The sequence below is a fragment of the Drosophila guanche genome, unplaced genomic scaffold (genome assembly GCF_900245975.1).
Source record: "Drosophila guanche unplaced genomic scaffold, DGUA_6, whole genome shotgun sequence".
Taxonomy (NCBI): domain Eukaryota; kingdom Metazoa; phylum Arthropoda; class Insecta; order Diptera; family Drosophilidae; genus Drosophila; species Drosophila guanche.
In genome coordinates, this window is record NW_022995747.1 from 161314 (window position 1) to 186510 (window position 25197).

Here is a 25197-nt window from a genome sequence, read left to right on the forward strand (position 1 = left end):
CTTGAACTTCGTAGGCGCCACAGGTTTTGCTAGAAACGAATTTGGTTTACATTTTGACCATATGCCATTGGTATTGTATTGATATTGTATTGGAATTATCCTTAGAGTATGTAGCATAAGCAGATAGCGAGCAGAACCGATATGGAACACGCAAGAACCGCTGGTTAAGTGGACCAACAGTCGGTTGATCGGGTCATCATCGGAGCAAGGCCAGCCCATGATACGAGTACCATATAATTAGCATAGGCTTTACGGCGGCAACAAACTGCGGAAGCAAACTGGAGTGTTGAGCAAGCAATACGAGCGAAGGCTCCACACAGGCATCCCCCAGCCACGGAAGCCCGAACTCGCCCCATTTCCCGATTTCCTCAGTCCCTCTCTAAAAAGTTATTTGATTTAGCAGTTAAGCTTAGGCTTATGGTAGCACTAGGCTACCCGTATACCCGTATACCCGTATACCCGTATACATATATCTTATTTGAAGTGCACTCGTGCTGTCGAAGTATGAATTGTCGAACAATCGTTGCCATTTATTTCGCTATAAGTCCCTAAGTCTACGAGTCTGTCTCAAGTCCAAGTCGTGTCTATGTGTTGTACTTAGGTTTTAGCAGTGCCCGTTCGTTTTAATCCTCGATGTTGTGTTTTGTTCTCTGTAGGATCATATATTACGTAGTTTAGCAACTAGAATAGCGTAGTCTTAAGTTACATAACGATAGAGATAGCGAAAGCGATAGGTGTAGGTGTAGGGATAACTGTAGGACTGATGGCCCACAAGACAGCTGAACTATACTGATCCTGTGCGTGTGTGTGTTGATAAAGAATTGTGATGTGCAAACCGAATCGAAATCGACTTCGAGTATCCAGAGAAGCATTTCCAAAGACTGACTGACTGAAATCTGAAGTATAATCTCCATAACGTATAGAATGCCGACTGTCCTCCTCTCGCGATAGAGAGCGAGAGTCAGTTGGTGTTGTGATCTGTAGCAGGATTAAAAAGAAAGAATAAATAAGTACTATATAGAACATCCAAGCAATTCAGGTATTTGAACTAATCAAGAATTCAAGGACTTCCAGCAAAAATAGAGACTAACTACGAAGCAACAAAAGCAAACAGAACTTTCTACCTCATTGTTGAAACGTTTGTAGCGGAGTGTGGCTCTTTAGCACCCGATAATACCTCAGATGCAAAACCAAAAACATAACTCGATAGGGAAAGAGAAGGGAATGATGATAGATGAGAAGAAGCAATGAGAGAATAAGGAACTTTCAGTGTAAATTGGAATATGTATTTTTAATTATTGTACAGCATTCAAATGGTCAATCACTTCATGTCACGTCATGTCATGTCATGTCACGTCAGTCATCAAACATCAGACACAGACACACACACACACACACACAACTCTCACACACACAACTCTCACACACACACTGCCACAGTCTCAGGACCCTAGAATACTCATCATCGCATTTCATACTAGAATTAAGCCACGCGTAAGAGAAAACACCATGCATTGAAATCGATTCGAATCCCACAATCGCGCACTCATTTAGGCTAAGCGAACTCGATTCGAACGAACGCGAACCCTCTGTAAAGACAGCCACAAAAGTAGTTTTTAACATGAATTGGCATTTAACTTAGGTTGACATCAGGAAACAATCATTTTGCATAAAAAACAGATAAGCACTTTTATTTGCGTTTTGGATCCAACCATCCACTTGATTTCCTTGAAAAGAGCTCCCCGAAATGTGATATTTAATTGATAATTGATAAAATTGAAATTGAATTTGAAATTGATGGAAAAGCAGAGCAAAGCAAAGGAAGACTCGACATCTGTGAGCATTGGTTTAGCACTTAAGTTCGAAAGACATTTAAGAGATTATATATTGTACGTGTATTTTAGATTCGGATTTGGAACACCAACTGTGACAGCATGAGAAATGAATTTTAAATTAAAAGGATCTGAAATCAAAGAATGAAAAATGATATGTGGTATATTTTGGCTTGAAATTTGTAAAATTTGCAAAGGAATCGCATCGCATCGCATCGATCGATCGATCTATTTTGGATATTGTACTGCCGTAAGCTTAACCTAGATTTAGTTCACACCAACACTGTAACTGAGTATGCATCACATCTGCTATGAAACAATCATGCACCACAAAAACTCATAACTGTGACAAAATTTACACAATTCATCATTCGAGATTCGAGATTCGAGATTCGAGATTTCTTTAAGCTTAACCTTTAGCCCCCTTAATCCTAACCACACTATGTTGCTCGCAGAGCAGATCAAAATTAAGAATCAGAATCAACTTTGTGGCTGCTTCGAGGAAACCAAGTTAATCATTCGCTAATTAGATCGCTTCGGGTCCCCTAAGGACCCCCCGGCATACATAAGTAGATCTGTAAGCTCCAGGCTAAGCACGCTTCCCAACAATCCCCCCTCTTCGACGTTCGGCAGAGGGGGACATATTGACATATACTCACTTTCTCTAACACACACACACGAATACAAATTAATGGAATAATTACCTCAGATTAGAATTTTTCTAGTTTAATTCTTACAAATATACATATACTAAATGTTAAATGAAGTAAAGAAAACCCAAGCTAACGAAAATATTATAAAGATCATTTATACACTCCAAGAAAACAAAGGAAAGAAGTGGCGAGTTATGAGAAATTTTAATAGTAAAATTCAAGAGCAATTTATTATACAAAAGCAACAAATACCACGTAATACCTAAATAAATACATACATCAAAATGCATGCAATCTCAACTAAAACTAAACACAAAAAAATACAATTTAACGTTTCCCAACTAAAATATTATACGATATCTGGGAATCGCGAGTACTGCCCTCTAAAATATATACATACATACATACATATACACATATAGACCAAGAAACGCTGCCAAATATCAAAGCTGCCACTCCCACACAACGCTACCAACTCCTAGAACTAACCCAAGCTCAGATCCGAAAGCAGAATGGAGTATTATACATACATACATACTACATACATATGTCGGGACTTTACCTAGTATATGTATATGGTATATGTATACATATATGTATATGTATCTTTTAAACGTATTATCGCATTATAAAACACTACGAGTATCGTATATCGAGTATCGATCGAATATCTATTATATATGGCATCTATTGTATATGAAGTTTTCATTGTACTATTTAATACTCTATTTGAGAAGCGTCGTCATTATTGAACCTTGTATGTTTCGTTATACATAAGTATTTCATATACCCACACATACACACTCACTCACACTCACATTCACTCACTCACACTCATACTCACAGCGACACACGTTCAAAACACGAATCGTGCAACCCTAATCCTGTGGGGAGGACTTGAGGAATGGCTTTTGGGATCCAGAGGAGGGTCCAGGGTGTGGTCACGCCTACTCACATAGAAGAATTTCTGCTGCTCAGGTAAAGGCGTGGACCCTGTCCTGCCCCGACCCGCGGATCCCCTATCCCTCGGCCAGGACCACAGGCAGAATGGTGGGCACGGGCACAGAGTGTAGCGTGCCGTGGATTTTGTGCATGATTTTTCTTTTGTTAAGTTAAACAAACATTCTGTCTCTTTCTCATTCACTGCACGGAAACGGAAGTCAGAAGGCGTGAGAAAGGAGAGGAGTAGAAGAGAAGAAGGTGCGGAAAGCGGAAGCGGAAGCTGAAGCGGAAGGGCAGTCATAGTGGAATTTTGTTTAAGTTTTTTGTTTCGTTTCTATTATTGAAAAGGAAATTTATGCAAATAATAAGATAATAATATTAAACAAAGTACACTCTACCTTATTTAGATGCAATGAAACTTTAATTCCTTGAATTAGTCAAATTTGATTTTGGACCTGAACAAAAACAAAATACAAAAAAAAACATTGTAAACCTAACAAAACAAATACATACATATATAACGAAAAGTAACCAAAAATAAATAAAATACTTGCTAAATAGACAAATGTGAACTCCACAGGACGGGGCCTGGACAGAACCCAACACGAGGATATGGGAAATGATAGTTACGAATGTTTCCTACCTTCTGGCCGGCCCCGCCATGTGCGACACTCCTCCATTTTAGGTTTTTGCGTTGAAAGTAATTATGAATATTTATGGTATTTCCTACTAATCAAAAAGAGAACATCCTTTGATTTCCTTGTTAAAACTAAAGCAAATTTACAAAAGAGAAAGCGAAAGCGAAAGCTGAAGCGATAGAGAAAGCGATTGAGACCGAAGAGAAATTACAAAGCAACATTAAAAGATACAAAAACATGAACCTCAGCACTCCTGCATCCTACACTTATGTAACAAAGCAAGACAAAGCGAAAGAGATGAAAGAGACGAAGAGAAGTCCCTATGCAAACCCTAGCGAATCACACGAAGAAGCACAGATAACAAAAGAGATAGCAGCAGTAAGCAGTAAGCGCCCCTCCCCCCTTTTCGAAAGTACAAATTGTTTTTATTGTGAGAGGATCTTTTAACGAAAAATGAAGCTGTTCGATCTATAGTTTCCACCCGACTTTGCTTCAGAAAAAAACCCATACGCCCAAGTCCAAAGTGAAATAAGTGTGTACATATGTGTATACATATGTACATGAAATAATGGTTATTCGAAAGAGCACCCTGTAGAAGCTTCGTAGATCGAATATCGGTAAAATACATATACAATAACCCCTGCCACAGCGTCTCTCAAAGCTAATACACATACACACACAGACACACATTTTAACACTCATCAACCACACTCATCATACACACCCATCATTCATACTATTCATTGGCATTGAATCATTAAAAATTCATAAAAAAAAACTTAAAAAGAATGGAATAAACACACATAATACATACCAAATATATATATAAAAAAAAAACTTACACGCATGTATCCCACTTTAGTACTAAACACATTCATACATACTCGTAAATCATTCATGTTAAGCGCATTTGTCTCTATTAAAATAACACTAATAATACTACATATACAAATAATATATGGAATATGTAACATTTACTACCTTACGAATCGATTACACTTCTAAATCTATATATCTACGAGTAAAATATACGAGTATATTTTGTATAAGCGGTGAAGCTGGTCGACCGAGCAGACTCTCGAAGAATACAAAGAATCTTTCAATAAAGTGCGACCATTGTCGCTTATAACCATCAAAAACCTAATCCAAACTACTTTCAATGTGTTGTGGGACTGTGGGGATTGTGGGATTGTGGGATTGTTGGATTGGTGGGGCGGGGGAAGTGGTACTTTTAGAGAAAAGGGTGAACCATAGCTGATGGATGCCATTCGATAAGTAGACCCTTGGGGGCTAAATCGCTCACTGCCAACTGGTTTGCCCCTCAGGGTATGGCATGGGATGAGTTCGAGTTCGAGTTCGAGTTCGAGTTGATTTCCTTATCCGATAATCGGGGCTCAAGTCCAGCCAAAGCAGCCAGCTGCGGCCGTTCAATTAGCGTCTCTCAAGCAGCCACCAAGCACCTGACTGGGTTTCTAATTAACTTTTACCCCTCTTAGAAGGAGTGGGTGCTGGAAACCACAGCTGTGCTCCACTCTACAAGGACAGCGAACAATATGGAATCCAATTTCACAACAAAATTGCTCTTGAAAGGACTCCCACCGCCAGCGAAGCCACGGCGACTGCACAATGTACAAATTCAATTGCAACTAATGCACTTCATGGGAACTCTGCTAGCCCCATCCTCTGGTCCCACTTGACTGCAGACGTGTCTGCGTGTGAAGCTTAAGCTGTTTGGCCGCAGGAGCGAAGGGCGGAAGGCTGCATAGAAACCAGAATGCCGAAGGTTGTGTGCCCAGCCAGTCAAGGAGCGGAAATCAAACAAGACGCGAGGATTGCTCGCTTCTTAGCCGGCAGACGAGAGAGAGATGGGCTCGTGCTCAATGGACGCCTCACGAGATTAAGAAATTTAAAATCACGGATTAGTTGGCCGGGTCCTTACACATTTCCTAAGGTTGCCCTTTTTTAAGATGAACGGTAATGTAAGTAATGTATGCTGGAGACAATACTATGTACTCATTTTACTAACCTCAATTGCAAGTTCCCTAAAGGGGCCTTCGTGTCACGCTGCCAGCTGTGTGGCAGGATGGGAGTCGAGCTCCACTTGCCTTTGCAGCTCTTGGCCGCAGCTGTGTCCTGGCTCCGGCTCCAGCTACAGCTCGGAACGTGGAACGTGGAACGTGAAACGTGGCTCGTCTGCAGTTGCCTGCGTGGCCGGCATGGCAAATATTTAACGCAAACAATGCGCTTAAATCAAAAGCAAGCCATGTCTGCGGCATAACTGTGAGACAGGCAGACAGACAAGAGCCACCCATCTGGGCCATCCACCAAAGGGGCAAACATGAAATCTATTTAACCTCACACGTTGAGGATACTTCCTCCTCCTCATTGCCCTGCTCCCGATGCTGACACTGCCCTTTAGTTTTAATGCCCCTGTCCGGGCAGCAAAGGAGCATGCAAATCAGCTTTTTATTTGACTGGCCTCCCGACTGGCGCTTCCAGTGCTAGACCTCAACCTGAAGCTGAACCTGGGAATGGCGCGAGACCTAAGCTGGGTCCATAAGTTCACCACGGAATGACCCTCTGGGGAAATTCATAGTTGATACTTGTGGCCATTGAACTGTAAGAAAAGCGAGCTGGACGGACTGACAATAAACACAACAGAGGAAAGCAAAAGTGCCGCGCCGGACGGGACAGGACTTTATCCTTATCTCCTTCTCATGTCTTATGTCAAGGCAAAGTTTGTGGCACAAACTTTTGCTGCTCTCTTGTGTCAATGAAAGCGGTCACTTAAAAAATGCCACCCACCCCAAACCCAAACCCAAACCCCCAGATAAAACATAAGAGAGACAAAGAACTATATCAAAAGCAATATGTCTGGGTATGCATAATTAGAAAAGTTTGCTGCATGCCACATACGTCATTTACTTGCCTGACCACTCGGACTTGATTCTGCAGCCGGGGTTATGGAAATATCAACGAGTGGGGAGACAGTTTTATATCCTGAAAATTAAACACGACACAACGTCGTTATCTTTATAAATCAAAGGGAATTACATGCACCCCCACAACATGACCATCCCCACATGTGAATGCCACAGATTCTGGAAAATGTTGCAAACCCTTTCTGCAAATAGCTCAGAGCTCAGAGGACGCCTCTCCCCACACACGGACATATTTTTAATGATTTATTTCCAATTTAAGCAAGATTTCGTACTTAAGATCCTCTGCCTAATGGCCGCCCCCGGCCAAAATGCGAGGTCTGTGGTCACCCCGTTCTCGCCCAGAATTCCCCGAGCGGCCAAGGGTGCAGACATCTCCTCAGCATCGCTTCCCACTCTCAGTGGACCACTGGTAGTGTGCTAATATGCAAATCCAATTTATTGCACTACCCGCTCCATTTCTTTCCCCTGCCTGTTCCACCAACCACTGCCTCGATGTCCTGGCTGGGCGTGAGTTATACGAATCCTTTTTATCTCGGCTGTCGCCTGGCGTGCGTCGACCACATAAATCTTGTATAAGTTTGCTCCTTGCCAGCCAGGGAGCCTGGGAACCAGGCGGGGATCCAGGAACCAGCCAAGTCAATATGCTAAATCAGCAAAATCCCTGGCTCGCTCCTCATGCTCTTCTCTACTCGGCTTAACATGGACTTCTGAGAACTGGAGGACGGGCGGGGCATGTTTGGACAGCTGCTAAGACATTTCAATAACGCTTTGAGCTGGAGCTGGGTTCGGGAGCCTGGAATGCCAGGGCGACAATACCAATTCCTATCCTCCTTCCTCTTTCCTAGTCGATGCTTGTTGAATTTTAATCATTTGCGTGATGCATACTTACTTACAGGACATCTCCATTGAGAGCGAGAGTGCAGAAAAGCGAAGAACAGGTAGCTGGCGAAATATCGAGCAAGAAGTATAATACTTATTATTACTTATATTACTTACCTAATAATATACATATGTAAATATCTGCCCGAATGTGCTTAAACTAAATTAGATTAATCTTTATGAAATTTATTATTATCTAGATGACTTTATTCGACTAAAGCTTACCTTACTTTTAAAGCAAAAATGTTTGTGCTTCGATCGGAGGTAACTGATCTCTCTTGACTCGTCTATCTCCTTTTGTTCCAACCGGTTCGTTAGGGTTAGCAGGAGGTAACGCCTGTCATTGCTCAATGGGGGCATACAGAGATTTATGTTGGGAACAGTAAACAGGAGGCCGGGGAAAGCTGAGACGGTGCAGAGCAGAGCAGACGAGTGTGAGACAAAGGAACTGCCCGGAAATAAATCATCTTTTAGCGGCAGGCGGCGAATGTCCTCCGGAGCTCGCGATTACCACTTCAAGCCAAAACCGGTTCGGGCCCGTTCACTGCGGTTCGGGATCCTAATATAAACAGACTTGAAACAGAGAATTGGGAAACGGATTTCCGACTGCATTCGTTTTCCGTTTCCCATTTTCATGCCACAACTCATGCCCATTGTCCTGGGGATGGACTGTCGGCCGTTTCAAATTTGTCAACTAGCAAGGAACAAATGTCAGCGAGATAAGCGTGGAGAAACTTTTATCGGAATGATATTCGGATTCAGGATAAATCACTCGCACGTCGCTGACCGGAATATTTCACAACAAGATTGGTTGGTTCCCGCTCCGCTCCATCCTCATCCCGAATGAAAAAATAGCCAAAAAATGCAATAAAAATCATCGGCCAGTCTGGCCAGAGCCATGAAGAAAAGTTTTCTTCCGTTGGACAAGATTGATAGTGGCCCAGTGGTCATGGTCAATTTGTATTCCGGGCAGGCTCTTCCCTTACTCCCTCTTCCCCAGTTCTGGTCAATCAGACGAATTGCGCCAAATATTTGCGCCGCTTATCAAAAAATTTGCGGCCCATTGTCAGAGTGATGCAATTTTAAACCCGATTCGGGTCAGGACATCTGTTCAAATATTAGCTTATAAAATTGTTTAAAATGCGATCCAGCAAACCGTCCACTATGGTCATGCTCGCCTGCTAGTCATCCCGCTTCCAGGAACATGGCATACAGGGAACCATCATCACCGCCTTTTGACAGTTGCCACAATTTATCATAATTCAATGCATGCCATGTCCTGTCAATCACTGAAATCGACAACGGCTTCGAAAGGGTGAAGTCGAACACACATTAGCCCCGCTAGTATACCCTCGCCGCAGGGCAGAACTGTGGGGAAACAGGATTGAGGTGGACTGAGGCCGGGAAGGACATTTTTACAAGTGACTTATGAATTATTCCTTGTACTTGTCCCCGTCCATCTCAATCTCTATCTCAGGTTCCGTCTCGCTCGACTCACTTTGCTCTTTATGGTTGGCATTTTGTGTTTTTAAATCGGATTAAGCCAGATGGGATATGGGGATGTAGAAGTACATGAAAGGGTCAATGTTGGACAGGGAGAGGGTACTAAGACGTTTATCAAACGGAATATGCGATGCCACTAGACCATTAGACATTGGCCAGCCCCTGATGGACAGGCGGGACGTGATCCCAGACACGGCTCATCAAGTGCATTGTCAGGGGACACAAAAGGGTTAATCGTCTACAATTTTCATAGAAAGCTTTTTTTAGGAAGAACCTGGCCAATGTAAATGTGATCCAAGAGTATCTGTGGGTTATTTCATCAGATTTTCCAACTATTTAATTAATTTGCTGAATGGTCATCAAAAATAGTAATATCCCATGTAACAATAAGTATGTAGTTAAAAATAAAGTTGAAAGTTTGTGTATTGTTTATTTATTTTCTAATTTGCTGGTCTAATTGACAGAAAAATATAGAAGTATATGCATATTTAATGTAGTATATTGTATGAGTTGTGCATGATGGCTTATATAAAATGATCCCTTCGCGTGTCACTTACATCTAGGCGAAATCTCTGCGATTGCATAATGCGGAACTTCCTACAAAAGCTTTAGACCCTTCCCTGGAGTCGACAGCGTAAATCACAACTCATGAAACTGATAATACTCTCTGCTCTCGCATGAGATAGCGCGGGGAGCGGGATGATAAGAACATAACTCGTAGATTTTTGCTGTGCCCCGTGGATCGGTGGCGAGGCAGAAGGAAAGGTAATTTATTGGGAGAATTTCGTGCCAATCAAAGAGAACGAAAACTGAAGCTTTAATTTGTGATTTAATGGCGGACTTTCGGGGAAGGGTTTCAGCTCGGGTGATAACGAAATAGATAACAAAACACTAGATGGAGTTGATTTGCTGGCTGATAATTTTGAAGAGTGACTGGACACCTCAACCACGGCGGCGGCGGTGTGGGTGATCCAGAACGGTAACGGGGGAACCAATTTACAAGTTCTTGTCGAAGAGGAACTCTCCCAGCTCGCCGTGGGTTGACATCATCTTCTTAAGGGTGGTTAGCTTGCCGGCCAGCTCGCGCTGTCCGTGAAGCTGCTCCTCCAGGTACACGCCAGTGAGATAGTCCACCAGGTGGTAGTGGTTGTAGGGCTTGCCCTCACAGGTCTGGATTAGCTTGCGGATGGAGCGGGTGACCTTCGTCTCCAGTTCTAGGGCATCCTCAAGGGCGGCGGCACCATCCTTCCACTCCTGCTTGGCTACGGTCTGGAAAAGGAATAAGATACATAAGTTTCGCAACAATCCCTGGATATACCCCTTAACAGGATACTAACCGGGACGGTGATGAGCTTGCTGACGTTATCGGTGAGCTGGCCACGCATGGACAGGTACTCGACCAGCTTGGAGCCATGCTCGCGCTCCTCCTTGGCGGACTTGAAGAAGGTCTCAGCGAAGCCGGGGCGGTTGACGGAGTCGCGGGCGAAGTAGGCGCCCATGGCCAGGTACTGGTAGGAGGCGTTGATCTCCTCCTGAATCTGGTTGCGCATGCCGTTAAGACAGCCGTCCTTCAGGTCCATCCAGCCCTTGGGGATCTCGGGCACCTCCAGCGAGCCTGTAAACCAAATAATTACGTCAGGTATCGTGATCGGCTAAAGTTTCTTATGCTTAATGCACTAAACTTCTTTGCACCGGGCACTGCACTGATCGTTCTCTATTTGATCTTGACCTTGGTCATTACTCTGCTTTTTCTTCTTCCCTTCGCTCGCTGGCTCTTCCACGACACTCTTGCTTTCTTTCTTGTTTATGGCTGAGTGGGGAGGAGGACCGGTATTGGAATTGCATAAAATATTCTAGAACAAGGAGAACGTGTGCAAACTGCATTTTGCTGTTCTCGCGCTCTCACAGCCAATACCCTCTCTTTGGCGTTTCTCTAGCTTGGGAACGTGCGCAACACTCGCCGCCATAGCAACGGAATTTGTTTTGGTGTGGAGCCGTGTGCAAAAGTTTTCTATCTCCCTCGCACAGCTCTAAGCTGGCGACAGGCGGTCGTGTGCAAAATACAGCTGGGCTTGACCCGTTAGTCGACGAAATAAAAGCAAAATTCGCGTAATATGGAAATCGATTTTAAAATTTGATCAAATCCATAAACTGGTTTCCCTTTCTCCAGAAGCGGAACGGAAGCATTTGCCGGAATTAATTTTACAAACAAATAACAAACTTGTGAAATTTCTTGTTTTGATGGGCGTAAGAGCGAGCAGAAAGCAACCAAAGAGCAACTCTCTTAGCGCGCATGCTCTCCCGCTCTTTGGCGACCTGACTCGCTCTCTTGTTGAGGCCTTTTGGTGTTATTGCGTCTAATTTTATTTTTCCACTGTTTCTTTTTTCTTTTGTTTAAACAAACACAGAATACTCACATTTAAAATCTCCGTACGCCTGTTGGGCCACCACGGCCAGCACCAGAAGGCTTACAATTAATTTCACCATCTTTGTTCTTCGGAATTGGGTTCAGGAAAGTCTTTACACGAAATCACAGAACAAATTGTCACGTTTAGTAAACGTTGTATGTGGTGGATGCACGAGAATGAGAATGAAGCGTCTCGAGGAGGTTGCCAATGTTAAATAGGCTCACCGCACTAGACTTTATCGAAATTCGAAACTGATTATTGGGCTGCTGTCCGTCAAAATGCCTTTACACACACTGGTATAGAAGGCGACGCCTGCTCGGTTTTCGACTAAATGGGGCTTTACTTTCCAGTACCTTCTTGACGTGACAGAATAATCTGCTCGGCGACGATTTTGTTGCGGTAATGCTTATGCTTTGGTTATAGGGAACGTGAGTGCTGAATGCGAACTGTGAATGCCTGTGGCGCACAAAACACTTTTAAGCGCTCCGGCTGACGCTCTTTCTCGCTCGCTGTGCGAGTGTGTGTGTGTGTGTGGGAGAGTGTGCACTCTTATCTATTCAACATGTCGTCGCTGCTTTGTTGCGGCGGCTATTTGTAATACACTGATAATTGAATATTCTTGATAATACGGGTACTTAATTTAATACACACGTCCTCAATGTGCGAATTTCCCATCCAGATTGCCCACTCCAGGCCGAAAAATACAATATGGCGTCAAATGGTCGCTCTTGACTCAGCGTCAGCTGTTCTTTGTTTTTGTTTTGGTTGTGTGGGAGAGAGTAAAGTGGAAAACGTCATGGGTTGCCAGGCGCATGGATTTTTCCCATATCGACACTGACTGACAATATAATTCTTGCGACTTGTCGCTGGATCAATCAAAACTTTCGATCAGTATCAGCAGTGGCAACGCGGCAACAAGTGACAGCTGTCAATCTAAGCATTTTCCAAAGATAGTAATACACATTTATGTTACGTGGAGACCTTTCAGCCATATTTGATCATATGTTTAAAAAATCTTTTATACAAATAGTTCCTTATTAATTGATAAAGATCTATGCCCCTTGAAACAACTCAGCTTGCACACGCTGACAACCCTGCCTTACACTCCGCTTGTGAGTCACATGGACAAAACAACACCAACAACAGCAGAGCGGCCATATTGCCTGCACTGAACCACAATTGACTGACAACGAAATCCCATCGTGAAGAGAGGCGAAACAACGGCGAGTGCAAAACAACAAATGCCCATGTAGACACTCACGCACACTGGCGCACGCTCTCAGCAGCAGTATCGACCGCATAGAAACGAGGCAAACGCGACGCTATAAACAGCAGTTCGCGTTTCGAGTTCCACCAAGCAGCACACATAAAGAACCCAAAAAGCAGCTGAAAATTGAATTAAATTCATTGCGACAATCTAAAGTGAGTTTAGTCAATTAGTTTACTTAGTAAGTTCTGAGTACCGAGAGCCGCAACTTTAACCTGATCTAAAATCCGAAATTCGAAGCAAAACAGTTATTGCTGGTGATGGTGGTGGTGGTTTCGTTGTAAAAGAGCGAGAGAGAGGTGCATGGAAAATTCTTGAAATTACGACGCAAAAACGGAATTTAGAACGAACATCTTAGTCGCCTGAGATATTTCTATCCGATTTAGTTTTTAAATTTGTATTGATATTGTGAAACTAATTCCTATAACTCCATCAATTCTCTGATCTTAGTAATTGAACAAAGATGAAACTGCTCGTTGCATTCGCTTTGATTGCCAGCCTCGGCGCTCTGGCCCAGGCAGAGGAAGAGTATTGCCACAACAGCGTGGTTACCGCCTGCTCTTCGTCGACCTTTTCTGGTGAGTAACAAGAGAGCGCGTGAAAGAGAGAGTGTATGTGAAGAGAACCTAACTGATTGTGATTGTGTGTTGTTTCTCTTGCCTTTGAATTTTATACAAAATAAACAAGCGCTCACGGGCTTTTTCACAGGCGAAAGTAAGATTAACCTTACAACCCCCTTACCCCTTCTGATACTTCCGCAATAAGAAAAATCTTAATTTAACTTTTTGTTTCCTGCCCCCTCTTTCGACGCAGGCAACTCCATTTGTAATGCCCGCTTCGCTGGTATCGAGCACATCGAGCCCGAGGTCCAGGCCTACATTAACTCCCAGTTGACCAAGTCCTACGAGTACCTGCTCTTGGCCACCCACTTCAATTCTTACCAGAAGAACCGCCCCGGCTTCCAGAAGCTCTACCAGGGACTCTCGGACCGCTCCTTTGAGGACAGCATTGCTCTGATCAAGCAGATCACCAAACGTGGTGGCATCGTGGACTTCAACAGCCGCCACGAGTCTGCCGCCTCCGTCAGCACACAGCGTCCAACTCTGGAGGTTGATGAGCTGCACTCCCTGGCCCTGGCCCTCGATAATGAGAAGCAACTGGCCACCGGAGCCACTCACATCCACACCCGTGCCATTCACGCCACCGAGCGCGACCCCGAGATGGCCCACTACATTGAGGAGGAGTACCTCGGCAAGCAGGCCGAGTCCGTGCGCAAGCTGTCTGGCTACGCCAACGATCTCGCCAAGCTGATGAAGGTGCCGGACCCATCTCTGTCCATTTATCTGTTCGACGAGTATCTGCAGAAGCAGTAAGAAGCGTTCCCGCTCGATACAATCTACACTCATCTTCCCTACTAAATTCAGCACTGCGATGCCTTTCAACCACCTTTAAATTGATTTGTGTCCCCCGTTCTATCAACAATAAATCGCAGTGCACAGCAGCATTATCAGCATCATTATATTATTGTGATAGTGTTATCATAAATAAGTTAGCGAAGTTCGCCCAAATGTGGCTTTAGCATACATATATACTACAGAGTGAACAAATAAAAACAACACAAAATACAATATCAACATGATGATAAAGCTGCATCTGGTTGCCATCATTGCGGGGCGTGTCGGATCTTGGATCCGCTCTGACAGCTGCCGTACTTGGTGGTTTGTATTCCCTCGAATGCTGATAGAAGCACAGCTGGGGTTGTACTTTGGATACGCCTTTGTGTGTACCCCGGAACAATGGAGGAACCACTTTGTGTTGTTTTTGTACTCGCCAAAATCACCGAACAAAACATATAATTTGTGTGTATGTATGTACTTCAATGGATCATATAATTGATAAATACTATGGAATGGGGAACGTGTGATATATTTATGCATACACGTTATGATAGATATGGCTTAGAATGAAACATATGAACCAGTCGGAGTAGATTTTCATAAAGTACCTATGATGTACATATGTAGTTATCAAACAGTTTTCCTCAAAAGGCTTTCCTCAAAATGGCAAAGATCATTGGGGATCTTGCATGGACAATCAAATATCTAAATATGGAGTACGAGCGTTTAAAAATTTAGATCGATAACAGCCAGTGGACAATCATACAGATTAGAAGAAGCTTAAAGGAACTTGACTATCTTATCAGCGATAGGAAGGTTGGGGCCACTCTCCATTCGATTGTTTGCGGGAATCCACGTCATGTCTTGAGGAGAACTCTCTTTTTTCCAACTTATCATCGTCGGCTGCACACGACTTGGCCTTCTCGGTTGGGGTTCAGTGCAGGGGCCGGATCGCCATATTGCCAGACTGCTGACTAAACCGGAAAGGGACTCTGCCTCTGACGTGTACTACGCTGATGACGATGATAATGATAGGATGTCACCAAGTTATGTAAGGCTGCTGTCAGAGTGCTCCGGGTTCTCCGTGCCTGAATCTGCATCGCAGTTTGCTTATCTCCTATTTCAGCTGTTGTGAAAATACTTGTACATTCAGGCTCATAAGTACATGTTGGGGATCATACCATTTGCACTATGGAGCCAAGCCACGCATCAGGGTAATTTATCAATTAGCGACGCCCATTCAATGGGGATTCTGTCTGCCATATCACATCCCGATATGGTCCACTAGCACGTGAAATGAACGTCAATTTGCCATTTTAATGACGTCCATTGCCGCAATAACTACTTGAGGGGGTGGGCCGAGGTCAGGAGTCATCAAATCGCAGCCCGAATCCGTGTAATAACTGCGTGCTCTGATGTAATTAGAATATGACAGCCATAAGAGGAACTAAAACTCCATTTCGGATCATAACAGTTAGGACCGAATGAGATTGAGCAGGATGGTGGCTTCTGGTGGTGGTCCATGGCGGGGCATTGTCTCCGAGTGCGTGCGTTGGTCATTAAATAATAATCCACTTAATATTAATTGCCCTGATTTGCGGCTAGATGCTGGCGGACCGTCGACTCTTAAGGAGGGTTCCATAATTGCGGTAATTTGTGGTGTATTTGGCCAGGATCTACTTTTCTCTAAATGTAATTGTTTATGCCATAAGCCTTCACAAATTACGGAGCTCGCAGACAGTTTCCAAAGAAATCCCCACATGGTATAAGCCGAGGTCATAAAAAGGTGTCTTTACCCTCAAAAATGTCCATTAATTTATGCATTTTAATAACACTTCGAGCAATTACAAAGGGTTGAGGTTGTCCTCAACCGAGGCTGCAAACTATTTGCTGAGGCCAGATGTTGTTAAAGGATTCGGCTGCCAGACAACTATGAGTATGGATATGGATATGAAGACCATCTGCGTGCAGGATGTGTTTGAGTGTGTCCTGGACATGCGGGACACACATAATATGTATGCAAAATAGCAATTTAATTTCGTTTTATTGCAATGCCATTTGCAGCCACTGAAAGACAGCTGTGCCGACAGCTTCCGGCTCCCCATAAATAATCCTTGCCTCTCTTCCCCCTACTTGCACTCGCACTCGAACTCGCAGTCTTCTCATCTCTCCCTCGGCGGCTACTCCTTTAGCATGTGCAATTTTAATGAAAAGTCTTCTCCAGCCATTGTTTGGGCCACATTGCCAGTTCGAAGGCAGACATACCAATATTGTTCGGCATTTTTCATTAAAAAAAAATTCGAATTGGTTAAAATATTTAATCGGAAAAATCCTTATCGCAAAATACGTTTCAGGAGAAGCTCCAAAAATTAAGAGTTGCTAACGTACATACATTTTCTATATACTATGTACATATGTACATACGTGAATTTAATACGTGAATTCCATCCCTGTCGCCACTCTTCCCTTAAGGTTCCCACCCAACCAAATGTAGCTGATCCAAACAACAGCAGATTGTGCCTAATAAAGCGATTTGCACAAGGAAGAGTTGACTTGAGGGAAGATTGCACGTGAAATCGATAGCTCCCCGAGCAATTTGTGCAATCATAGGAGGCAAATTTCCTCGGGGATTGCTCGATTAGTCAGGCAATCGAATGGGTAAGAGGTAAGAGGTAAGAGGTTCGAGGTTTACATATCAACAGACAGATGATTGACTAATGGATCTGCTCCGTGTGCAGCGATAAGCGACTCAACTGGGCGATAAGCAAGCGAATTCTCTCTCTTTCTCTTTCTCTTTCTCTGTCTTTGTTGTTTTTCCTCATTTTGAAATAATGCAATTTTGCACAATTTCGCCGAGGTTTGAACATGGGTGGGGGTTAGCGATGGGTAGGGGGACACGGGCAACCTGATACTGATCCACCCCATGGGGTGCTTTGTAGGTTGGTTTTTCAGCTGCTCAGAGGCACTGAATTTGCATGTTTGAATTGAAATTCCTTTTTCAAGGTCAGTGGGTAAAAACAAGTTGCAAAAAAGTTCGCAAAGGGAAAGCAACCCTCGCAAGGGGTTGCTTTTGTAATTGTTGTTGTCTTTTGGCTTAGCTAACGCGGGCCCTCGAGCGGAAATGGTCAGAAATGACATGTGGCCAGCAATTTGCATACACCAGTCCACGCACGCACATTTGGCAAGCCCACACCAGGACCTCATCTCATCTGCATCTCTCATCCTGGCAGCTGCTTCACGGGGCGTCCCTGATGGTGCGTGAGGCAGGCACGCGCAGAGCTAAAAAGCTGAACGGCAACTGTACTTCCAGTCGACTGCCCGGACTCTCCGAGGGTTGCAAACAGCCAAACACTTCCACGCCACCCAAGCGGCAATGAGCATAACTCCTGATTCTGATTCTGATTCTGATTCAGATTCTGGTTCGACTCGGCTCGGCTCTGGGCGTCCTAAAATATTTATGGGAAATTTTCTGCACTGGCACTAAATTAAAATTCAATAAATCATAATTTGTTTTGATTTGTCTGCTAAAATTGCACTCGACTTCCTGCTTTCCCCCTCCTTGAGGCATAATCCTTCCCTCTTTTCGTTGTTGCATTCGAGTGGCAGGCAAAAGTTTATTGAGTTTTCATTAGCGTCTGCGTTTTTGTTCAAGTTTTGGCTTTCCAGCTTGGCAATTATTCAGCCCGTCAGATGAAAAGAGAGAGCGAGTCTGCGAAAAGTTTTCCCGAAGAGGCGGACAAACTTTCAGTTTGCCATTTTTCCGGTCGAAAGTTTTCACTAGTTTGATTAGATTCCTCCCGCTGTCCATTGCAGTTCACGCAGATCTGATCTATAGTTGAAGTTTAATGTTTTTGCGGAATCGCTTATTGCGCTTTGTCTGGCAGAACATAAGGTAACATTTCCTCTATATGCACATACATATATTTACGTATTTTGACCCTATAATTGTATACTTTCTCTGTTGCTTATATATACTTGGCTTTATTTTGTGGGGCTTCTCGTTCTTATTGAACTTTTGCTTCAGCAAATTCGAGCCGCAACTTGGCACCCAGCTAACCTCACTTTGCCGCCTCCACGTAACCTCGAAGAGCATCGCTTTGGTTCGCTAATTAATTCCTGCGTGTGGCCAACGACTTGGCTTGCAGCTAATTGTTATTGTTTTAACTACCTTGAACGACGTCGCAGTGCCCCCACCTCCCGTCCTTCTGTCGTTCCCCCCTCACCACTCTTCACAAAGAAGTGGTGCGCCATTTTGCGGTTTTTGAAAATTCAGTGAGCGTGTGTGCAGCAAGGCGAGAATTTGCGCTATAAACATAAAAATTAACGACTGACAAAAGGTTGTAAAAGACAAAGACTGAAGAGAGTTGGCCTGTGCAGCGGGAGTGGGAGTGGGAGTGGGAGTGTGCGGCGAAGAGCGTAGTGGAGCTGCCCAATAGTTTGGCAGAGCATTAAAATCAGTTTTTATGACCCTGCCACACCCACTTCGTGGAACGTGCAGGCAGGCAGGCAGGCAAGCAGTTGATTAAAAATCAACATAATTCAACAGGAAATAAGGAAGAGTGATATTTATACATACAAACATATATATCGGTAATATTTTCAAAAGTAGTATTTTTCCTCTATTTATGTACATCCACATGTAGATTTCAGTCTATTATTTTGAGTAGTGTAAAGACAATGTTTTAACTTATTTAAACTTTATGTTACAAAGGAATGCAGTGCAAGAACCCTGCCCGGCATTCTGCGACTAAAAAGAACAAATATTTAAGCCACTGGACAGCCACTGAAGGCTGGGCGGGGGTGCAAATGGTACACAATGGTACACAACTCATTTGCGACAATTCCATGGACAAGTCTCAAGTCTCATGTCTGGAGATTCGCTGGGAATTCGAGCGCGACGCCAGCATCCTAAGCCGCTTACTTCAAGTGCGCCGAACATTGAGCTACACAAATGCCGCACAATGGTCGCTGCCACTGCCACTGCGGCAAGTCCAACAAACGACCAACGATGACAGCGCGATTAACTCGCTGTAAGCCATAAACGCTTCTCCGAGCAGCAATCCCCGTGCCTATCCCGGCACTAATTTTGTATGCATGAGCAGAAATGAAAAGCGATGCAAAAAATTGAGAAAAATGGGAAGCCCGCAACGGAGACGGAGCCGTGGAAGAACTGTAATCGGCTGGGCGGACGGAGAGGCACTTAAAAAATCAAGTTAACGCGGCAGCCACAAGGATCCTCCTGCCTCCTGCTCCTCCTCCTCCTTCTCACCCACCAGCCGCCGCCACTGGCTGCCTGCCACTGGCAACGTTTTAATCCATATTTCCTGCAGCTCCTGCTCACTCTACTCCTCGCTGTTCACGCTGCCTGTTCCTCTCCTGCCTGGCAGACAATTTTAAAAGATAATAGCATTTTTCCCGTTCCTGCCCCTTCGCTTTGTGGCAGCGATGGGCATTAATGGCAACAACGAGACGCGTACAACAACTGCAACAAGGATTACCGGGAGCTACAAAGTTGCTTCTGCCCAGATCCGAGGCATCTGGCAGCTGCAGTTGTAGACGGACATGGATACGTACATGGACCCTGGAACCGCGTCGAGTTATTGCAGCCACCAGCCCGAAACAGAAACAGAAACAGAAACCGAAAGCAGCGCGCAGTAAAACCTACAGTGGACTCGGGAGCCACTACAGCAATTCACGCTTTTTGCTATGACAGGGGCAACGAAATTAGCATTTGACCATAAATTGGGCCATGCACTTGCACTTGGCCACGAGGAGCGGCATCTGCCGCGCAATAGAAAGAGCAGCCTTGGAGGCGGCGCCAGATGCGCTTAAGCAGTTCAAGCCGAGACTAATGGCCTTCGACGGGTCGAATTTGTATGGCTTTCACCTGACGATGAGCCAGGGAACAGAAGTGTTACCCTTGATAAGTATCGCCAGAGCGTTCCTGAAAGGGTGGGCCCTGAGTTATTGGATAAACCTTGCATACCACTACGTTACCACAGAACATGTTGGGGATCTTACTTAAAGATGTTCGATCCTGGAGTCCTATAATCTTGATATCGCAACCTTGAATGAAACCTAAAGCTAACTTTAGCATTTGCAATGCTATTGCAATTTCCTCCCTCGTCTGGCACTAATGAAATGTCAACAGAACATTGCACCCTTCCGAAACTCTTCCTCTCTTTAATTAGCACCTCCTAAACACTTGCAAGCCAGTCTTTTAGCAAGGATTCCAGGTGCAGTCCATGCGCCGGGAGGGAATATTTCCATTTGTTTCCACTCAATGGCCCGTGGCAACAGTGAACAAGAGACGAGAAGCGTTTCACACACGATTCAGTTGATTGACAGCGACCGACCCGTGCGATACGGAGTCCACGACTTGACCAGGTTAATGCCTGGGCGTCAACGGCATGACAACTGTTCATTTCACTTCAAATAGCTGGCACTTTGGGGTAGGGTGGGTCTGTAGTAGATAGTAGATAGAGGGGGCGTTGGGAATGGCCCACAACAAAAGACTGCGACCGCGACCAGCGTCGCGCCGGCGGCACGTAGAGCGAAAAGTTTCCAACAAGATAAGCAGATTTACTTAAACTTGCCCAAACTCAAAGTCAAGCATTCCCGACGTGCCTCTGTCTCTGTCTCCGTCTCTGTCCCAACCCAGTCCCTCTCCAAGAGCTCTCTTTCCGAGATACAGGCATAGATATAAAGGTTGCCTAGGGGTGCAGCAGTTTGTGCATTGCCTCGCTGAAATCCCAGTTATGCGTGCACCCAATAAAGGTTCGATTTGAATGGTGGAAAGTGGGAGAAATCTCTGGCGATTGTGGAAGCGCATACGATATCCTTTGGGAGGCGTTTCCCTAAGGCTGAATGGGATTTTAATGTGTACTTCCTTTGGAAAGAGTGGACCACTAATCTTATTCTCTCCTGCAATACGAATTTGAATTATTTAAGCAAATTCTTCTAAAGTTCGATTCTTTCCAGACCATCTTAAATTCGTTAGCTCAACTCCAGGCACTCTCCAATCACCTCACGACAAAGAGTTTCTCGTCCTTCGACAGGAGTCGAACGTGTTTCCTGTTCCACCTGCCACTAGCGCAGCGCCATCTAATCCCATTTGGCTCCTCGTTTGTTTCTTGTGTTCGCCGTAAGAGAGTTTTGTAATTACAACTGCATCTGATTAGCCCGAACTTTGCCACGTCTCGCTGTTGTCTAATGGAGTTGCAAGTTGCAGGCCGCACGGGTCGGGAGCAGCGTTGAAGGGGCAAGTTCTATGCCAGACCTCGAGCTGCTTATCAATGGATGCGTGCGGTTGGTTCCATTGGCGCAGGCAAAGCTTTTAGTCACTGAGTGAATCACGACAGATGCGGGGGAAGGGAACCTTGATGAAGGAAGGGTACAACTGAAGAGGGGGCTGAGGTGACAACACGTAAATGCAATCAGCATGTGCACACGTAGAGCGATACCCGAGCCGCAGACCTGTCTCAGCCCTAGACGCCGCCCCTGTCCCTACAACAATTTTCATTTTGGGGCAAAACTTTTTGCCGTCGTTCACGTATGAGGTGCATGAGGCGCTGCTGGTGGGTGGATGCGGTTCTGTGGTGCTGTGTTCCAAGTGGATTAATCAGGGCATTTAGCGTTTGACGAGCACAGCTGACTGGCGCCAATCCCAATCCCAATCCCAAACCCGACCCCACCTGACCCGACAATTGTCACGTATCAGCGGGAAAACATTTTCCGTGAGAACAAAAAACAAATGGGCAAAGGCGCAACAACGTTGAAATGATAACAAAACGATGAATAAAGGGACAAGCAACGTTCAGTTTAAGTTTTACTTTTAAATTCAACAGCAGTCGAGCGCAGCAAATCAAAATAATTGCAAAAAGGTACAAGATGTGGCCTACAAGGGAGAATATATGTTTGTATGTGCATACAATGTACTTATCCCGATCCCCAGGCAGCTTATCGCTTTGCGATTTTAATAACAATTTCAAAAGATATTGCCCCGTTAAGACATCAGACCCCGAGGGGGGGCTTCAGTGTTTGTCTTACCAGAGAGACTTATCAACGCTCCGCAGAGCAGCCAGAAACAATAAACCATTTGGCAATTGTCTCTGGATCCTGAACCCCGGTCGAACTCACGTCGTTTGAGGGGCATAAAGTAAAATAATAAAACATTTTAACTCGACGTTTGATGGCTGTCTTTCCCCATTTTTATTTGTGCGGCATTGCGACCGGCAAATAAAAATAAAAGCAGAAACTGAAACTGAAACCGAGACCGGATCTCTGAAACCCAAGGAGAGTCCTGTAAGACACCTTGGAGCGCTTTAATTTTTATGATGCAGCCACAAAGGAGCCAGAAATCGTAAATGCCAGAAAAATGACAGGAATCCAGCAGGATAACGAGCCAAAATTTATGCAATTAGAAATTAATATTATACAATTTGATCTCTCGCCTTATGGCCGGAACACGCGCATGGAGCGTCATAAATGTGTGTGGCAACTGCATGTTTATGCCACAATTTGAATGTTTATGCTCCGGAGGCGTGACCCAGCAGCCTCCCGAGGACTCTGCCCTGCCTCTTGCTTCTGCGAACTTTAGCGCGCATTTGATCGAAAATTAATATTGTCACAATGAGTTGATGGCTGGATGGATTGGACCTCCTTTGTTCGGCTACAAATTTGGCTCGCTCTCTGAATGGATGATAACTTTTATTAATCATTTAATGCGTTGTCGTGACAGGAGCCGGGAGAGATGCAGGAGCTGAGCGTCTGCCGATAAGACTCCAGAAGGAAGAACGTGAGAATCTTCGTGAGAAACTGTCCGCGAGTGTCCAGGCGCAGGATTAGCCACCAGGGGAACTTTGTTTGAGGCTCGGATCTGAATAATACAAAGTCATTACAACGCAGCGCATTCATAATTAAAAATATTTACACAAATCAACTCGAGCCCTGCCCTGCCTGAGGGTAGAGTCGGAGCAGAAGAGCAAGTGCAATGAGCGTGAGGAAAGTTTATCCTAATTGGTGAGGGAATGGGGCAGAAGGGACTGGGACTACCCTGGATGGAAAAAGAAAAGCAAGAGAGACGATATGATAGGTATGGTAAGATGCTGCAATAGATTTCTTAGATCTTCTTTGATGTCCATCCATTCATATTTTCAGACGGATCTGCAAAAGATCTTTATGTAGGTATTTTAAGACCGCCCAGAATAGATCTCTAATACTTTACAAACTCTTTCCATCTGAATTCAGCTCTCAACATCAAGGAGTAGTCTCATTCGCTGCACCCCCAACCTAACCCTGCACCTCCCCTCCAATAACCCCCTGGAATAAGCCCGTGGCTAATTAGAAATTCAGGCAAAATGGGAGCTAAAAAAATACACAAAGAATCAATGGGTCGGACACCCCTCCGAGCAGGAAACTGAGGCTGATGCTGAAGCTGAAGCTAAACGGAAATCTAATAAATGGAACCAAAAATGTGCGTACATCAAGGAATACTTCGCGGGATTGGGGTTGGAGCAACACTCTGCATAGCTAAGTGAATTTGTAGCTGCATAAATCGAACTTTCAGTTCGGCCTTTTCTTAGGAATAACCTTTCTGCCTTCCGCTGTCGTCGCTTGGATAGGCAGGACACGTAATGAGTAAAGCTGGACAAGGAACAGGAGCTGACTCCACCTCTGGGCGTTGGTTTTTTCTCTGGAATTAGCATAATTTCCTCAACAGTTTTCATTATGTCTGAATTTTAAGTAATTTTTTGTCCTTCATGGCATATTTTTTCCCTGCCCCGAGCTCTGGGAGTTGCTTTTCTGTTCTGTTCTGTTCTGTTCTGTTCTGCTCGGGACCATCGCAATTAAACGTGTAATTACTCGACTGCTTAAAAATGCTAGCGCACGAGGGTTTCCTCCACTTTGTCCATTATTTTTTTCTGTCGCCCTCTCCTTTCTAATTGTTGTTATTCCATTTGCTCGCTTTTCACGGAAGTTTTAACTTGTTTTTATTTGATTTTCTCATTTACTTCGGTCTGAGTTATTAGCGAGCTCTCATTACAGTGGGAGATTCCGCTGTTTACTTGTTGTGACACTTTCAAGTGGAGCATAAAGGAGGTGGATTAGGGATCAGGGGTCAGGGGTCAGGTCACGACAACAGAATTTTTTATTCGATTATTATTCTAGCTTAAGCGACTGTCTCTCCGTCTGTTCTTTTAAAGATTCCCCGTCTCATTGGACACTAATCTCTCAGATACGATACCCGTTCCAGCAGCTCTGAAGTCAGGAGTCAGGAGTCAGGAAAGATGGACAGACTGCACTTAAGGACACTCAGGACACACTAGACGCAGACTTGCCGTCTGCCAGATGCGGCAGATACAAAGAATCCAGAGTCGAAACAAAAAGCGAAGGAAGCAACAAAAGATTCGATACAACAGAAATGATTTCCTCCGACGGAAGAGCGAAATTGGCAAAAACGCGAAAGGGAGACGCAGAGCGGAGTCTATTAGCGGACAAAGGACCCGCCGGCCGGATAGTTTTATGATTTTGATAGCATGTGACAACAGGATGCATGTCCTGGAAGGGGCTGCCGCCTGGAGGCCATCAGTTATAGCCAAAGCATCCATTCGAGATGGCTTTCCCATCACGAGTTTTATGTCTTTCCCATTTGCGATAGCCTAATGGACGCCAAGATACGATGCGAGGCAAATTAGATGTGAAGTGGGAGCATGGGGAGCACGGCACGGAAGACC

At 44.6% G+C, this 25197-nt stretch overlaps 2 protein-coding genes across 6 annotated transcripts; one reads left to right on the forward strand and one right to left on the reverse strand.

Annotated features, from left to right (window-relative positions):
- Positions 1–10107: 10107 nt before the first annotated feature.
- Positions 10108–12302, reverse strand: LOC117582751 (ferritin subunit). Of its 2 annotated transcripts, XM_034270695.1 has the most exons (4): positions 12151–12302; positions 11807–11907; positions 10727–11004; positions 10108–10658 (listed from the first exon to the last, which is right to left on the reverse strand). In XM_034270695.1, exons 2-4 carry the CDS (start codon positions 11874–11876, stop codon positions 10386–10388), a joined length of 621 nt encoding a protein of 206 aa, XP_034126586.1. In that variant the 5' UTR covers positions 11877–11907; positions 12151–12302; the 3' UTR covers positions 10108–10385. The 2 variants fall into 2 exon arrangements, with proteins under 2 accessions (XP_034126586.1, XP_034126585.1); XM_034270694.1 differs by having other exon boundaries at positions 11807–12254.
- Positions 12303–13064: 762 nt separating this feature from the next.
- LOC117582750 (ferritin heavy chain) lies at positions 13065–14584 on the forward strand. 4 transcript variants are annotated; one of them, XM_034270689.1, is made up of 4 exons: positions 13065–13219; positions 13515–13642; positions 13752–13778; positions 13878–14584. In XM_034270689.1, exons 2-4 carry the CDS (start codon positions 13528–13530, stop codon positions 14435–14437), a joined length of 702 nt encoding a protein of 233 aa, XP_034126580.1. In that variant the 5' UTR covers positions 13065–13219; positions 13515–13527; the 3' UTR covers positions 14438–14584. The 4 variants fall into 4 exon arrangements, with proteins under 4 accessions (XP_034126580.1, XP_034126582.1, XP_034126583.1 ...); XM_034270691.1 differs by having other exon boundaries at positions 13066–13219; positions 13773–13778; XM_034270690.1 differs by lacking the exon at positions 13065–13219 and adding an exon at positions 13347–13363.
- The last annotated feature ends 10613 nt before the right edge of the window (positions 14585–25197 follow it).